The following is an 18,156-nucleotide window of genomic DNA, read 5'->3' as shown; positions in this document are numbered from 1 at the left end:
TGCATAGTTTTTTTCCACAGCATTTTTTTATTGAGTTTTTGCAGTGTTTTTCTCTGCATTTTTTCTTTCCCTATTAAATGTATATGGGAAACATTTGCTTTTGCACAGCTAAAATTAATGTGCTCCTTTTTTTGAAAAACGTACACAGTTCTTTTTCAGCAATATGTGGATCATATTAACCAGAATCTCACTGCGCTGGTACTGTAAAACCCAGGGTTTTTTCCCACTGCATTTGCAGAGGAAGCAAAAACCCTGCAATTCCATAATGAGGGGTCTTATCCGTAGTCTCACTCCCTTATAAGGCTAAGGCCCAAGTTGTGGAAAAGTTACTTTTCTTGTTGCTGATGATGCTGCAGTTCCCTTTTAGCAAAAGACAAGAGTAGCTTGAAAGGAATTCGAAATATAAAGGAAACACTTATACATTTCCCTTCCATTAAATCTACTCCTGGCTTTGGCTCAAAATAAAAATCAGCAAATTCTCCAAAAAAAAAAGCAGCTTTTCAGCACTGTGGGGCTTTAGCCTAAGGGTTGGTTCACACTAGCGCTTGTATTCCATCCGCAAGGCGTCCGCATGGAGAACCCCCCGAACGGAATACCAACGCTAATGCAAGCGCTGTGCAGTTAAGCACACGGAGCCCATAGACTATAATGGGCTCCATGTGCTTGCCAAGCACTGCCTGCACAATTAATTTGTGCGGGCAGTGCACGGCAAGCACACAGAGCCCATTATAGTCTATGGGCTCCATGTGCTTTGCAAGCACATCGCTTGGAATTGCGATTGCATTCCGTCCGGGGGGGTCTCCATGCAGACTCCTTGCGGACGGAATACAAGCGCTAGTGTGAACCAACCCTAAGAGACACTTATTGCACCCTGTCTGACAAGAGTGCGAAAGAGGTGGAGGTGGAGCATGCCACAGAGATACAATGCTTAAGATACAATAACATGCACCAACACTTATTGTCAAAACTACATTCCCGGACTAAGAACTGGATCATTTTTGATTAATAATCATTTTAATAATTGAATATTTTTGCATGGATCGTATTAATCTAGCTTGCACAGTGGAGTGCAAATGTTAAGTACAGAAAAAAAGGTAACAGTGTCATAGAATGATATATACTGTAACATATACCTGTAAAAATTACATTCATTTGATAGAACTCTGCTTATCACTGTGTTGTTTAACTTCTGTTTTATTTTTTTTTTCCTTAGGGCTATGGGGCAGTGCACCTGCAAATAATGTTTTAATAAAAAATCTCATCAAAGGCAAGTTTTATCACAATAAATAAAGTTGTATGGTAGTGTCGGACTGGGTTGCCCATCAGTGTAAATGGTTCTAGGGGATTACTGCCAGGACCCCTGCACATTAGCCTTGGGACAGGCCATCTATATCAGAAAGATGGAAAAAACCCTTTAAAGAGCAACACATGTGGAATCTTCTTGCTGGGTGTACCAATTAGGTACAGGAGATACCAGGTACAGGATTTCCAGAAATCAGACACCACCATGAGACCAAATAAATACTGTATGGGAACAATAGGGTATTTATTTATTTATTTAAATTTTACATCTCTTGGGCTGCCACAGGGGTCTGCCCCTTTAAAGGAGTTGTCGCGGCCTAGTGGACACTTCACTACTCCTCCCCCTATACAGTGGGCCCTTTATTGGTCTCCCATACTGTATGGAGACCAGTGGTGGGGCCATTATTTTATGCGGGGCAGTAATATCCTGTGGGGGGGGGGGGAGTGACATTAAAGTGTATAGGACATTAGGGGGGAATATTAAATTGTTTGTAGGGATTTTTTTTTTTTATGGTCTATGGCCATGAATACCTAATCATTAGGGTTTGACACATGGCCTATCAGCTGTACGGAGCTGCTTCCGGCTCCTATACTGTACACAATACAGGGCTGAAAGCAGAAAGCTTTGTCCACTGTATAGTGGCCAGGTAACTTCACTGCAGATCAACCCCCACTACCTTCAGTATATGCTGAGATGCAGTGAAGGTGCTGGGCTGCTATACCGTGGATAGATATTTCTGCTTCCAGCTCTGTACTATGTACAGGATGGGCGCTAAAGCCAGCTCTGTATGGCTGATCGATCTGGAGACAGGGTGTCAGCCCCCTACCACTCAGATATTTATGGCCTGAAGTGAAAAATTAAGCTCTGTCAATCCCTTTAATACTTCCATATAATGCCCCACACACTTTATTTTCCCACCCACAGGATATAAGCCCCAGTCACTGCCCCCACACAATATAGCATCCCCATCATTGGTCCCCAGTTCCACTTCTTCTTTCTCTAGACACAGTTTTAATAAGTAAATATTGATACTTACCCCTTATCCTATGAAGCTTGTAGGCCACGGACTCACTGTAGACTGTCGCTTTCAATTCAGGAACGGTAGATGAGGAAGTTCTACCAGTAGCAGAACAAGGTCGGGGCACCACTTCTCTCTGGTTCTGCGTTCCAGTTGTATTTTTAACAACCAAATTGGCAGAACCAGGGAGAATTGGTTGCATTCACTTACTGATACCTGCTCCTGCTTTATGACCTCACCTTTCCTCTTCAGCCTTTAATGGTCCCTGTGCGCTGCACATGTTCACAATGACTTAATATGGACCATTACCTGACCTCTACTGCTTATTAAACAAAAGGATTCACTGGTACACGGGAGATTCACCAGTACCCCGATGGGCTAATCCAGCCCTGTAGCATGGCAATAATCAGTTGCACAGAACTGTATACTGTACATTTGGGAAGAGGTATATCTGTGAATCCTGCTACATACTAAATTTGCATATGTTTTTAAATGTAATCTTTCCTCTCTTATTTATTGCTATATAGAAAGTAACACCATGATAAGTAGAGACCTGCCTAGGTATAAAATATTAATGAATTATTTAATAATACAAGTATTTGTTTTAACAGACAGAATTGAAAAACTTTTGCCACATATCACAGATGAAGGTAAGAAAAAACAGCATTATTTATGAAAATGTACATTACACTAAATCTGACCATGATGACTTTAACATACCTTTAAAAATTTAAACCTTTAACAGAGAATGGGGTTAGAAATTTCTGAATTAACCCCCCACCAACTGAATTTGTTACAAATGTCCATATCTGATTCTGATAAATTTTAAACTTTTGGGATTTGTCCCGCAAATTTCCAGAATGTTTAGAATTTTGGTAGCACTGATACCTTGTAGCACAGGAGTCCTGAGTTTGAATCCATCTATGTTACTCCAGTTTCCTCCCACACTCTAATGCACTGTAGCTTGCCACCTCTGCTCCACCCTATTTTGTCAGTCTTCGACACCTGAGCATAGCAATCCCGTCCATAGTAATCCCATCAGTCAGATTCGTTCAACGCACTTGCTTTAGTTTGCAGATCGCAGTGAGATACCATAGGCTCAGTACAGTCCAAGAAAAAATTATCTTTGTTCTGTATTAGCCACTGGATATGAAATGTAAAGATTTAGAGTCCTCAGTTGAAACCATTTTTAATGGCTAACAAAAAATGATGACATATTGCAAGCTTTCGGTGTTATACCAGCCTGATGAAGGAACCGAAAGCTTGCAATATATCATCACTACTAAGGACTCTCAATCTTTACATTACAGTCACAAGGTCTTCCACTCACTATCAAGCTATGGACGGGATCGCAGGTACCAGAGGCTTCGAAAATGGGGCCGGAGCGGACTTTAGCAATAAAGCCCAAATTAGGTTGAAAATGTGATTAATACTGTTGGAGGCAGAAATGGGGAAACATACTGCTTGAGGAACTTATACTGGGACATTACACTGTGTATAAGGGGCCAATATGGAGCATTATACTGTGCTTGAACGTCCAATATGGAGCATTATACTATGTTGAAGGGGCCAATATGGAGCATTATACTATGTATAAGGGCAATATGGACCATTACACTGTGTCTAAGGGGGATTAAAGAATATTGTACTCTATATAGGGGTTCTTGCATTCTACTGCACTATTTTAGTAGAATTTTTTTAAAGGGGTTGTCCCGTCACAAGGATCCTATCTATAATGCTTGTAAATGTGAATGTAAGACTTTTCCTAAATACATTGCTTCAGCAAAACTGCTTTGTTTGGCCACTATATTACTTTATTCATTTTTTTGTGGCCACAGCCCTGACCTAGCTGCTCCTGAGTCAAGTGATGTTTCAGCCTGCTGTCAGGGGGAGGGAGGAGGGGCTAAGTGCACGGCACCGAGCCTGGAGGGGGGGGGTAGTTTACCCTTTGGGGGAAGGGGACGCCAATACACTGTTAGACGCCGGCACAAGTGAAGCCAGCAACATCGCTATGCTTCTGCCCTGCATGAAGCAAGCAGCGGCAGAGGTGATGCTGTTATTCCGGGCGGGGGGCGGAGGAGCGGAATAACAGCATCGCTTCTGCTTGCTTCATGCAGGGCAGAAGCATAGCGATGTTGCTGGCTTCACTTGTGCCGGCGTCTAACACTCCCCAGCATCCGCTCTAATAGAGGCTATAATAGAGGCGGATGCTGGGGACTACGCGGGCACAGCTGAAGCCAGCAACATTGCTATGCTTCTGCCCTGCATGAAGCCAGCAGCGGCAGAAGCGATGCTGTTATTCCGCTCCGGGGTCACATATGCAAAGCCAAACGGCGAGATGCCGCCGGCCCTGCGTGCACGCTCATACACCAGTCTAGCCTTCACAATGCAGACCCGGCACCCTGTCGGGTCTGTATTTGCATTGTGAAGGCTAGACGGTCTATGAAAGCGCACGCAGGGCCGGCGGCATCTCGCCGCTTGGCTTTGCATATGTGACCCCGCCCACCAATGACGAGACAAAGCCGGAAGACAGAAGATTTTAGAGGAACGAAGACTGGTAAGTATGCGACGTGGGAGTACCCCTTTAAGTTTCACACAACTGTAATACTGAAATAATCTACTGCCTATATTACAGCTATAAGCCCTGTTATAATAATTTAAGTAAGGTTTGAGAACATTAATTACAAGTACAATTATAAATTCCTAGTACCCCATTTTAATTTTTTTTTTATTAAATCGGCACTCCATACATACAAAGTTGCCTACCCCTGGTATAGATAATATCTCTGTAAAGATATAAGATGATACTTCGTTATATAAGTAAGTATAAATAAAAAATAAATAAACTTTTGGCAGCCGGCTATCTAACTAGTAATTCTTGACCTGCTTTCAATGACAGGGAGTAACCTAAACCACAAGATCTAACCCAGTCAATCATAGCTGTGAGCTAACTGTAAGCCATTGAATTTGGAAACCAATTTGAAAAAAATATCAGGAAATTTGCTCACATCTCCTGGGCAGGGCTTGTTATTTTTCAATCTCAAAGAGACTAATTTTTGCTCAAGCAATAAATCTGAGATATAAAATATACTATGCCTTTCATATTTTAACTATGCCTGTAATATTTTATGTTCCCTATGACTTTGTTGTCCTTACTTTGTTCAGTGTCCTCCGATGAGGGTTCTGTGCTCCCGGAAGTATCACAGGATTCAGGTATGCAGGTCAAGTGACTTTATGACTCACAAATATACTGTATGGAAATGTTGCAACAATCACAAGGTCACTAAGAAATGTTTGCTCCTAGGTTATTCCAACTATGATTTCAAGGGATTTATGTACCTGCTTCCCTCTTTTTCTTTCCTGATGTATACATTATTTGCAGTGCCTTTCTGCTCTAGCTCTGGTGGAGTTCCAGGGCAGGTGAAGGCCTTTAGGTCATAAAAGGAAGTGTATTAGACTAATAGATTAATGTTGAAAAGTATGACATACTGCAATACAGAAATATTACAGTATATTGTTCAAATACACAAGTTTGATAACATTTTTAAGAAATAAAATAATAAAACAATATTAAAAGTTAAAAGAAAACTTCCCATTTATAAACTTCAAAATATAAGCAACAAAAATTAAACATAATTAGTATTGCCACATCCATAATGGTCCAAGCAATTTAAAAGTGTACCTCCGATTATAAAGAACTTTTTTATAAATGAATAGTACAGGTCAAAATAAGCAACTTTGTAATATATCTTATTAAGGAGATCTGTTTCCTTCTCCACTTATTAAAGAGGACCTTTCCTGTCCTTGGGCTCATGTGGTTTTATATATCACTAGAAAGCTCTATCTGTGAGACTGAATATTGAGACCAATATATGATAAACAAGCAGTCAGATTGAAGATAAGGAGCAGGAAAACAGCTTAAAGGGGACCTTTCATGTCCTCCTGCATATGCAGTTTTATATACCTACAGTTAACCTATACGAAGCCAGGTTGAATGTGGGCAGGAATGGTGGTGGTTGGCGCTTCCATTCACTTCGATGTAAGTGCCTGGAAATAGCCGAGTGCGTAACTTTGGCTATCTCTGATGCTCCAATTAGAGTGAATACGAGTAACCACCACCACCACTCTTACCAACACTTAGCTTGGTTACGCTCAGGTTGAATGTGGAGTGAGACAAAGATCCTGCAGACTTTACATCGTCGGATAATCCTTTTAAAAGGATAGATTTCAAAATGTATTTTTTTTCTTATTTTTCTCCTGTATTATTCATTTATGCAAAGTTGTTTGTAACTGGAGGAATGCTTTAAATATTGAACAGTATATCTTCTAAGGAATTGTACATATGTATGTCCATCACATGACTATCGAGATAGACTTATTTTATTAGAACTGACATACAGAAAAGGCTTTTAGTCATTCTTATATGCTTTTTGTTTGTTTCTCTATTATAGAAGGTATATGCACATGCATAGGATGCAAAAAATTGGGGGCCTTCCTCTCAAGCCATGATCTTCTTGGGATCACCAATAGAGAGGTGGAAATGCTATTTAAGGATTTTCATCACAGCACCTCAGAAGGTAAATGGATTCTTTTTAGCATTTTTCAAAGCTTACCAGGTTAGAAGAAAAAAACAATGTGAAATACCTGTTAATTTACCGTTAGACTTATTGTTACGTCCGCACCTGTTAAAACTTTTGCTCCATCCACTTGCAAGGTGCGGCACAGGAGGCATGTTCAGTTTTGATTCCTTGCTCAGGATTCTACTTAAATTGTCTGAACACAGTCCTATCACCTTGGTAATTGATTTACCACCATGCCCATCTCCTTCACCTTGGTTTCCCTCTGTCCCTCTAATAGTTAATGTTAGCTTTACCTGTGTGATTGAAAGCCTGTCTTCCTATCAGCTCTGGGGTGGGTTCTTCCATCCTATTTATTATTTGTTCTAATTCACATTGGTACTTGCTATTGCCTTATGTGTGCTGGCTATTCTCTCTTGCTGTTTGTTGGCTGTATTATATTCATGACCTCTGGCTTTACCATCAACTACTCTCTTCAATTCTGATTATGTACTGCGTTTCTCAATTGTTACTGAACCCCTGGCTAGCTGACCTCCCTTTGGTTGTTTGTTGTGTCTGCATTCTGTGTCATCTCCAATATCTAGAAAGGGTTTTGCTTCCAAGTTATCCTCTGCCACCTAGTGCAAGTATGCAGGGACAGGGGGGTTCAGCCTAGGGCTCACTGTCTTGTCCTACTACTCCCCCAAGGGTTCATCAACAGCTACTGGGGAATTGCTCCTCTAGCAATTCCCTTACACTTATGTGTTTTTTTAAACTCGTTTTATTGAAAAAGATATAACAATAGACACAATACAGTCTGGAGTATGCATATGCCCTTAAACTTATGTTATTTAGTTTGTGCCTTTGTGCTCAGTTTTTTCATATTTATTGTTTGAGTTATTAAATTATACAAATTGTAATGTCTTCACCAGAATTGATGGGTATTCTGTCTGAGCTAGTTCATTATAATGTATTAATAATTAGAATTATCGCTAACTGGAAGAAAAGTCTCATGCAAATAATGAAGCAGTTGGTTTCCGGGGGGGGGGGGGGTCCTTCAGCTCCCTGTAGTTCTGCTATTGACACTCAGACCACAACCGCCTCCTGCTTGCGCTACTCATCCTACTTGAGTGGTAAAAGCAGTGCTGCTTGGACTGAAAGCCTGCCCCGGTGCGCCACCTGCCTCACTTGTATAAGACTTCAAAGTTTTTCTCCAAACTTGAAAAAGTTACATATGTAACAAAGGTATGTTATTTATCACTGTTATGTGCTCTGTTACACGGTGGTGGCAGTTATTTTGCTTGGGGTAGATGATAGACTCCCCCTTACCAGTTCAGAAGCTATTTTCCCTGGTTCAGGATTAGACTCATTTTCAGATTTTTTTGTAGATGCTGTTTTGAGGGCTATAACTTTTTTTTTTAATTTGGGTTATTCAAATAATTTGTGACCTTTTTTATTATTATAAATAGAGATTTCTTTTCATGTCTTTATTTCTCTCTGTTTCAAGCAGGGGGAATGTGTCTGTTCTTCATATTTTTCATATTTTTATTTAATAGCACAAAGTGTTACCAGAAAAATGTTTTTTAATGGTTTTCAATCTCCATTATTGTAATTTGTACCTGGGTGACACTTATTGTTGAGTGGTGGGGGTGGATCTAGAAACACCCCCACCACTCAGAGCTGCGCACACTCCAGCTTCATTTTCCCATAGAGAACCAGCATGCATGTGCAGTAGCACGGCGGAGGAAGCGCTACTGCGCACACGCTTGCTTTCAATAGTTTTCAATAGAAACCACCATAAATAAGCAGGAGGAGCTATTCAGGAATATCTTTAGCTCATAACCCGTAAATCTGCTGATAGAGTCCCTTTAACTCTGCAAGGACGGCCGAGGGAGGACCGCCTGGACGTACAAAGTCTGCAGGTGGTCCAGAAGCGGTTAGAAAAAACACATACTGTATTAGGTACTACCACAATTGTAAATCCATATAGCACAAATCTAACATTTATTAGTTATACTGCATAGAACATTGTGTAAATATTTTTTCTTGTAATAAACATTAATGAATAAACTCCATTACTCTATTATACAAAGTATAACCCCTCCTGCAAAAAATAATCCCTCATATGACTATACTAATGGAAAAATAAATTATTATTGTTATTATTATTATTATTATTATTATTATTATTACTTATTTTAGAGCAGTATTAATTCCAGGACTCTGTATATACAAAAATGGTTTCCATAAGTGATGCAAAATATAAGTACAATAAACATGATTAAGTGAGAGAATCTTCTCATATGTGCTTGGAGTCAGTGGCGTAACTAGGAACGAAGGGGCCCCGTGGGAAACTTTTGACATGGGCCCCCCCGACCAACGCCCGCCGAAGACCTCGACCAAGTAACTCCAGCCAGTAACGGGGATAAAAACCACAGTGGTAGCGGCTGTCGCCGGGCCCCTAATGTCCCTGGCCCTGTGGCAGCCGCTATTACCTGCTACCCTGGTAGTTACGCCACTGCTTGGAATCTACAATGGAAAAAGACAGCAGATGAGGGTAGATGCTAGTCCAGTGGCAGCAGGGTTACTGTAGGTTGTAGGCTTTCTTGAAGAAGTCCATTTTAAGATTAATTTTAAAGGCTTTATTTGTGGTGACAGTGTGATGTGTTGGGGAAGTGCATCCCAGAATGTGAGGGAAGCATGGGAAAAATCTTGAAGTTGCTAATCATACTGATCCATTGAATAAAGTTATTTTTACAGTACCACATGGTAAACAGAAAAAAGGTGGAATTGAGTTTTTTTATATATGATGTTAATAGATGTACTAAAATCTGAACCATATGTTATTTTCTACAAAACTCAAAGGGGTATTCCCATGTACATAATCATATCTATATTTGTAGATAATTAAAAGTTAAACATTTTTGCAAATATAAGTAGTTAAAAATTCTGCAGAGTTTTAAAGATTTTCTCTAACCATCTTAGTGGTGTGTTAGGATTGTGCAGTAACTGCGGCCATGATCTGGGCGTCGCTGTCTGTTCCTCTGCACAGTCCAGGGTTGCAAGGGTTAATCTGCCTTGCAGCAGCCAGGCGTGGTCGACTGGTTGATCGACATGTGTGTCGACCAATGGATGCTCGGATTGGGCAGCTGGGCTATTTGCTGGTGACCGCCACTTGCCTATATAAGGGGGCTGGTTTGGGCCTGAAATTGTGTTCGTTCGTTCGTTCGTTCGTTCCTTCCTTCCTTCCTTCCTTCCTTCCTTCCTTCCTTCCTTCCTTCCTTCCTTCCTTCCTTCCTTCCTTCCTTCCTTCCTTCCTTCCTTCCTGCCTTCCTTCCTTCCTTCCTTCCTGCCTTCCTTCCAGCCTGTAAACATTAATTGCCCTAGCTAGTAATTTACCCCTGAGGTAGCAATGCCACTGTTAGTCAGGCAACAAGCTGCCTTGTATGTGTGTGGTAGGTTCAGCTACCATTACTTCTCAGACAGGGTGACTGGGAGTGGGCTTGGCAGTAGTTGGTTGGGTGGAACAACTACACACAGGGTTTACTTGGTCTCTGGCTTGTCCTGGAGTTCAGGCTAGCCAGTTTGTTTATTTGTGCGGCTGCTCTGACTGCACAGGACTCTGTGATTGGTAACAGAGAAAACCTGGTTGTTTAATTTAGCTGGCAGTGACATCCACTGTCAGACACTGTTCACACCAGGTTTTTAGCAGTCAGTAGCCCAGAGGGCTCTGCAGGGTTTTTCAGTTTAGTTTTTTTTTTTTTAATAAACTCTGCTGACCATAACATGGTGATAGTCTGTTGTCTTGATTGGTTGCCAACGGATACGACCACAAATGCAGAAACGTTCTATAGTCTGTGACTTGTCAGGAACCCAGCCATGATTTTCTTATTGCAGCAAGGTCATCAAACAGGGAAACTACATGCATGAAAAATATCCTGGCCACAATAAGGAAATCATGGTGGATTTTCTGACCTTAGAAAATTCCTGCATTCAAGGTCGTATATACTGGCAACCAATCAAGACAACAAGACTGTGACCACAAGATATTTAGAGAACATCTTTAAAACTCTGCAAAATGTTTACTTATGTAACCCCACTGTTATCCTACCAGACTATAGCAGGTTTACCAAGGAGGTTGAAAATTGCAATTTTGGGTACAGAAACTATCACAGACTATCACAGACTCCTACAGTGTTACCTGAGGTACAGTGAGAAAGCAGTCACCATTACCTTAAAAAGCCCCAGTAATAGAACCTTCTCCATATTGTTTTTTTGAGATACTTGCTATTAAGTCTGACATTTCCCCTCAGGAATGAAAAGACTAACCTGCTCTGAGCCTTCAGAAAAGCTATTCTTCTCCACAGTGGCGTAACTAGGAATGGCGGGGCCCCGTGGTGAACTTTTGACATGGGCCCCCCTAAAGACCCCAACAGAACACCTCCCCCCGCCACTTTCCTGTACACGCACTATTATGCCCTATAGTGGCCCTGTACACAGTTTTATATCCTATAGTGGCCCCTGCGCACAGTATTATGCCCCATAGTAGCCCCTGTACACAGTATTATGTACTGTAATAAATAATACAGTAATAAGTTTGCTGTTTGGGGAAGAAGGGGTTACAGCACGGAATGTGGCATTGTAACCCCTTCTTCCCCAAGCAGAAGGCAGCTGCAAGCACAGTACTGTGTGCTCACAGCCTGCCCTGCACACATAGGTTAAACATTAAACTCACCAGTGTGCACTCACTCAGTGCTGCTTACTCCATCCCCCGGCACTATCTTCTTCCTGTATGATGTCTCCGCCCCTCCCCCACTTTCAGGACGTAGGCTGAGGCTCTCCCCCACCCGGAACACCACACCTTAGGTGGTTTCGGACCTCAAAAAGTAAAATTTCTTTTTTATTTCTTTTTTTTTGGCATATTAACTAGTGAGGGGGCCCGGGCCCCCTAAGGTGTTGGGCCCTGTGGCAGGTGCTACCGTGGTAGTTACGCCACTGCTTCTCTAGCTGATAAGGTCAGTCGCGTTTATGACAAATTGAACAATAGTCCCGGGTGACTGTCGTCATCCTAATTCATTAGGCTGAGTACCAGGCGGTAAAGAATTCACATCACTCTGTGTCGGTATTCGTTCTTTTCTCAGCTCAAGAATGTGTGCTAACTAGAGATGAGCGAACACTAAAATGTTCGAGGTTCGAAATTCGATTCGAACAGCCGCTCAATGTTCGTGTGTTCGAACGGGTTTCGAACCCCATTATAGTCTATGGGGAACAGATACTCGTTAAGGGGGAAACCCAAATCCGTGTCTGGAGGGTCACCAAGTCCACTATGACACCCCAGGAAATGATGCCAACACCTCTGGAATGACACTGGGACAGCAGGGGAAGCATGTCTGGGGGCATCTAACACACCAAAGACCCTCTATTACCCCAACATCACAGCCTAACAACTACACACTTTACACACTCAATACCACCTCTCTGACAGTAGGAAAACACCTTGAAACATGTGTATTTGGCACTTGCAGTGAGGAGAGCTTGTCACCAGCAGTGAATTTGGCCCTTGTAGTAAGTTGAGGTTGGCACCAACATTTGTTTTGAAAATCAGGGTGGATTGAGCCTCTAACCAGCAGAGTTTGGGCAAATTCATGGTGGAGGGAGCCTCTAAACACCCCAGTTTGGGCAAATTCATGGTGGAGGGAGCCTCTAAAAACCCCAGTTTGGACCAATTCATGGTGGAGGGAGCCTCTAACCAGCCCAGTTTGGGCAAATTCATGGTGGAGGGAGCCTCTAACCAGCCCAGTTTGGACCAATTCATGGTGGAGGGAGCCTCTAACCAGCCCAGTTTGGGCAAATTCATGGTGGAGGGAGCCTCTAACCAGCCCAGTTTGGACCAATTAATGGTGGAGGGAGCCTCTAACCAGCCCAGTTTGGACCAATTAATGGTGGAGGGAGCCTCTAACCAGCCCAGTTTGGACCAATTCATGGTGGAGGGAGCCTCTAAACAGCCCAGTTTGGGCAAATTCATGGTGGAGGGAGCCTCTAAAAAACCCAGTTTGGACCAATTCATGGTGGAGGGAGCCTCTAACCAGCCCAGTTTGGACCAATTAATGGTGGAGGGAGCCTCTAACCAGCCCAGTTTGGACCAATTCATGGTGGAGGGAGCCTCTAAACAGCCAAGTTTTGGGAAATTCATGGTGGAGGGAGCCTCTAACCAGCCCAGTTTGGACCAATTCATGGTGGAGGGAGCCTCTAAACAGCCAAGTTTTGGGAAATTCATGGTGGAGGGAGCCTCTAACCAGCCCAGTTTGGACCAATTCATGGTGGAGGGAGCCTCTAAAAAACCCAGTTTGGACCAATTCATGGTGGAGGGAGCCTCTAAACAGCCCAGTTTGGGCAAATTCATGGTGGAGGGAGCCTCTAACCAGCCCAGTTTGGACCAATTCATGGTGGAGGGAGCCTCTAACCAGCCCAGTTTGGACCAATTAATGGTGGAGGGAGCCTCTAACCAGCCCAGTTTGGACCAATTCATGGTGGAGGGAGCCTCTAAACAGCCCAGTTTGGGCAAATTCATGGTGGAGGGAGCCTCTAAAAAACCCAGTTTGGACCAATTCATGGTGGAGGGAGCCTCTAACCAGCCCAGTTTGGACCAATTAATGGTGGAGGGAGCCTCTAACCAGCCCAGTTTGGACCAATTCATGGTGGAGGGAGCCTCTAACCAGCCCAGTTTGGACCAATTCATGGTGGAGGGAGCCTCTAAACAGCCCAGTTTGGGCAAATTCATGGTGGAGGGAGCCTCTAAAAAACCCAGTTTGGACCAATTCATGGTGGAGGGAGCCTCTAACCAGCCCAGTTTGGACCAATTAATGGTGGAGGGAGCCTCTAACCAGCCCAGTTTGGACCAATTCATGGTGGAGGGAGCCTCTAAACAGCCAAGTTTTGGGAAATTCATGGTGGAGGGAGCCTCTAACCAGCCCAGTTTGGACCAATTCATGGTGGAGGGAGCCTCTAAACAGCCAAGTTTTGGGAAATTCATGGTGGAGGGAGCCTCTAACCAGCCCAGTTTGGACCAATTCATGGTGGAGGGAGCCTCTAAAAAACCCAGTTTGGACCAATTCATGGTGGAGGGAGCCTCTAAAAAACCCAGTTTGGACCAATTCATGGTGGAGGGAGCCTCTAAACAGCCCAGTTTGGGCAAATTCATGGTGGAGGAAGCCTCTAACCAGCCCAGTTTGGACCAATTAATGGTGGAGGGAGCCTCTAAACAGCCCAGTTTGGGCAAATTCATGGTGGAGGGAGCCTCTAACCAGCCCAGTTTGGACCAATTCATGGTGGAGGGAGCCTCTAACCAGCCCAGTTTGGGCAAATTCATGGTGGAGGTAGCCTCTAAAAAACCCAGCTTGGACCAATTCATGGTGGAGGGAGCCTCTAACCAGCCCAGTTTGGGCAAATTCATGGTGGAGGGAGCCTCTAAAAAACCCAGTTTGGACCAATTCATGGTGGAGGGAGCCTCTAAACAGCCCAGTTTGGGCAAATTCATGGTGGAGGGAGCCTCTAACCAGCCCAGTTTGGACCAATTAATGGTGGAGGGAGCCTCTAAACAGCCCAGTTTGGACCAATTAATGGTGGAGGGAGCCTCTAACCAGCCCAGTTTGGACCAATTCATGGTGGAGGGAGCCTCTAACTAGCCCAGTTTGGACCAATTAATGGTGGAGGGAGCCTCTAACCACCCCAGTTTGGACCAATTAATGGTGGAGGGAGCCTCTAACCAGCCCAGTTTGGACCAATTCATGGTGGAGGGAGCCTCTAAAAAACCCAGTTTGGACCAATTCATGGTGGAGGGAGCCTCTAAACAGCCCAGTTTGGGCAAATTCATGGTGGAGGGAGCCTCTAAACAGCCCAGTTTGGGCAAATTCATGGTGGAGGGAGCCTCTAACCAGCCCAGTTTGGACCAATTAATGGTGGAGGGAGCCTCTAACCAGCCCAGTTTGGACCAATTCATGGCGGAGGGAGCCTCTAAACAGCCAAGTTTGGACCAATTCATGGTGGAGGGAGCCTCTAAAAAACCCAGTTTGGACCAATTCATGGTGGAGGGAGCCTCTAACCAGCCCAGTTTGGACCAATTAATGGTGGAGGGAGCCTCTAACCAGCCCATTTTGGACCAATTAATGGTGGAGGGAGCCTCTAACCAGCCCAGTTTGGACCAATTCATGGTGGAGGGAGCCTCTAAACAGCCCAGTTTGGGCAAATTCATGGTGGAGGGAGCCTCTAACCAGCCCAGTTTGGACCAATTCATGGTGGAGGGAGCCTCTAAAAAACCCAGTTTGGACCAATTCATGGTGGAGGGAGCCTCTAAACAGCCCAGTTTGGGCAAATTCATGGTGGAGGGAGCCTCTAAACAGCCCAGTTTGGGCAAATTCATGGTGGAGGGAGCCTCTAACCAGCAGAGTTGGTGGAAATCAGGGTGGAGGGAGCCTCTAACCAGCAGAGTTGGGGGAAATCAGGGTGGAGGGAGCCTAGTATTAGCAGAATTGTGCAACGCTTATGGTGGATGAGTATGAGGATGCGGAGGAATTGGAGAGGTTGAGTACAGACATGGAGTTTCATGTTGGGGTGCTTTACACAGGTGGGCACAAAAATGACGGCTCTACCCAGTGGTGGTTCATTTTTATCAAAGTGAGCCGGTCGGCACTCTCAGCTGACAGACGGGTGCGCTTGTCAGTGATGATGCCACCGGCTGCACTGAACACCCTCTCAGATAGGACGCTGGCGGCAGGACAGGACAGCACCTCCAAGGCATATAGGGCAAGTTCAAGCCACAGGTCCAACTTCGACACCCAATACGTGTAGGGCGCAGAGGGGTCGGAGAGGACAGGGCTGTGGTCGGAAAGGTATTCCCGCAACATGCGCCTATACTTCTCACGCCTGGTGACACTAGGACCCTCCGTGGCGGCACTTTGGCGAGGGGGTGCCATCAAGGTGTCCCAGACCTTAGACAGTGTGCCCCTCGTTTGTGTGGACCGCTGAGAACTTGGTTGCCTACTGGAGGAACTGCCCTCCCTGCCGCCAACGTCACATGCTGGAAACATCTCCATCATATTCTGCACCAATTGCCTGTGGCAAGCATTGATGCGATTGGCCCTCCCCTCTACCGGAATAAAAGACGAGATGTTGTTTTTATACCGGGGGTCAAGGATAGCGAAGATCCAGTACTGGTTGTCCTCCATGATTTTGACAATACGCTTGTCGGTTGTAAAGCACCCCAACATGAACTCAGCCATGTCTGCCACAGTGTTAGTTGGCATGACTCCTCTGGCCCCACCGGAAAGTTCAATCTCCATTTCCTCCTCATCCTCCATGTCTACCCATCCGCGCTGCAACAATGGGACGATTCGAAGTTGCCCGGAAGCCTCCTGTATCACCATCACATCATCGGACAACTCTTCTTCCTCCTCCTCCTCCTCCTCCTCCTCCATTAAACGCAGTGAAGCGGACAGATGTGTGGACCTACTCTCCAGCTGTGATGGATCGGATGCTATCCCTAACTCCTCTGTGTGATCTGAGTTATCCCTGATGTCAATCAGGGATTCTCTCAGAACACACAAGAGCGGGATTGTAAGGCTCACCATCGCATCCTCAGAGCTCACCCTCCTTGTGGACTCCTCAAAGACCCGTAGGATGTCACAAAGGTCTCTCATCCATGGCCACTCATGGATGTGAAACTGAGGCAGCTGACTTTGTGGCACCCTAGGGTTTTGTAGCTGGTATTCCATCAAAGGTCTCTGCTGCTCAACCACTCTATTCAACATCTGAAACGTTGAGTTCCAGCGTGTGGGGACGTCGCACAAAAGCCGGTGTTGTGGCACATGCAGGCGTTGCTGGAGAGATTTTAAGCTAGCAGCGGCTACTGTCGACTTGCGAAAGTGGGCGCACATGCGCCGCACTTTCACCAGTAGCTCTGGAACATTGGGGTAGCTCTTTAGGAAACGTTGCACCACTAGGTTGAAGACGTGGGCCAGGCATGGAACATGTTGGAGTCCGGCAAGCTCCAGAGCTGCTACCAGGTTCCGGCCGTTATCACAAACGACCATGCCTGGGCCCAGGTGCAGCGGCTCAAACCATATTGCCGTCTCATCGAGGAGGGCATCCCTCACCTCGGAGGCAGTGTGCTGTCTGTCCCCCAAGCTGATCAGCTTCAGCACAGCCTGCTGACGTCTACCAACGCCAGTGCTGCAACGTTTCCAACTCGTAGCTGGGGTCAATCTAACAGCGGAGGAGGAGGCGGTGGCGGAGGAGGAGGCGGTGGCGGAGGAGGAGGCGGTAGAGGAGGAGGAGGAGGGGGGTGTTCTTCTCGTGTCCCTGCCAGGAATGTTAGGCGGGGAGACGAGGTACACCGGGCCAGTTTGGGAAGCAGTCCCAGCCTCAACTACATTCACCCAGTGTGCCGTCAGTGAAATGTAGCGTCCCTGTCCGCATGCACTTGTCCACGCGTCGGTGGTCAAGTGGACCTTTGTGCAAAGCGCGGAACTAAGGGCCCGCCTGATGTTGAGTGACACGTGCTGGTGCAAGGCGGGGACGGCACACCGGGAGAAGTAGTGACGGCTAGGGACGGCATAGCGAGGTGCCGCAGTTGCCATCAGGTCCAGGAAGGCGGGAGTTTCAACAAGCCGGAACGCCAACATCTCCTGGGCCAGCAGTTTAGCGATGTTGGCGTTCAAGGCTTGCGCGTGTGGGTGGTTAGCAGTGTATTTCTGCCGCCGCTCCAATGTCTGAGAGATGGTGGGTTGTTGTAAAGAAACGCCTGATGGTGCCTTTGATGGTGCAGGAGAAGGAGATAAGACAGGACCAGGGGAGGATGAGGTAGAAGTCAACAAAGTGGCGGAGGCAGATGAAGTGGTGTCCTGGCTCGTCCTCTGGAGTGCATCGCCAGCACAGTCAGCAGTGGCAGTGGCAGAGGCAGTGGCAGAGGCAGTGGCAGTGGCGTGAACGGCAGGCGGCCTTTGTCCTGCCGTTGCTGCCTGCCACTGATTCCAGTGCTTGGATTCCAAATGACGGCGCATTGAAGTGGTGGACAGGTTGCTCTTCTCAGAGCCCCTAATCAATTTCGAGAGGCAAATTGTGCAGACAACACTATATCTGTTCTCGGCGCATTCCTTGAAAAAACTCCACACCTTCGAGAAACGTGCCCTCGAGGTGGGAGTTTTTCGGGGCTGGGTACGAACTGGAACATCTTGGGAGATTCCGGGTGTGGCCTGGCTTCGCCTAAGCTGCTGACCTCTGCC

General features: G+C 45.4%; 2 protein-coding genes across 3 annotated transcripts in view; both read left to right on the top strand.

Moving 5' to 3' along the window:
• LOC142189582 (cytosolic phospholipase A2 gamma-like) overlaps positions 1-18,156 on the top strand; it is a 148,860-nt gene that overhangs the window by 10,270 nt on the left and 120,434 nt on the right. The window lies entirely within an intron of this gene.
• LOC142208490 (cytosolic phospholipase A2 gamma-like) overlaps positions 1-18,156 on the top strand; it is a 67,801-nt gene that overhangs the window by 33,884 nt on the left and 15,761 nt on the right. The window contains exons 9-12 of one of the 2 annotated variants that reach the window (XM_075277037.1): positions 1,214-1,267; positions 2,933-2,971; positions 5,487-5,534; positions 6,773-6,898. In XM_075277037.1, the coding sequence (XP_075133138.1) occupies positions 1,214-1,267; positions 2,933-2,971; positions 5,487-5,534; positions 6,773-6,898 (267 nt within the window). Of the gene's footprint in view, positions 1-1,213; positions 1,272-2,932; positions 2,972-5,486; positions 5,535-6,772; positions 6,899-18,156 lie in introns of both variants that reach the window. The other variant, XM_075277044.1, reaches the window with a different exon arrangement.

This window comes from Leptodactylus fuscus, chromosome 1, assembly GCF_031893055.1.
Source record: "Leptodactylus fuscus isolate aLepFus1 chromosome 1, aLepFus1.hap2, whole genome shotgun sequence".
NCBI classification, from domain to species: domain Eukaryota; kingdom Metazoa; phylum Chordata; class Amphibia; order Anura; family Leptodactylidae; genus Leptodactylus; species Leptodactylus fuscus.
This window is presented reverse-complemented; position numbering and strand designations above follow the sequence as displayed.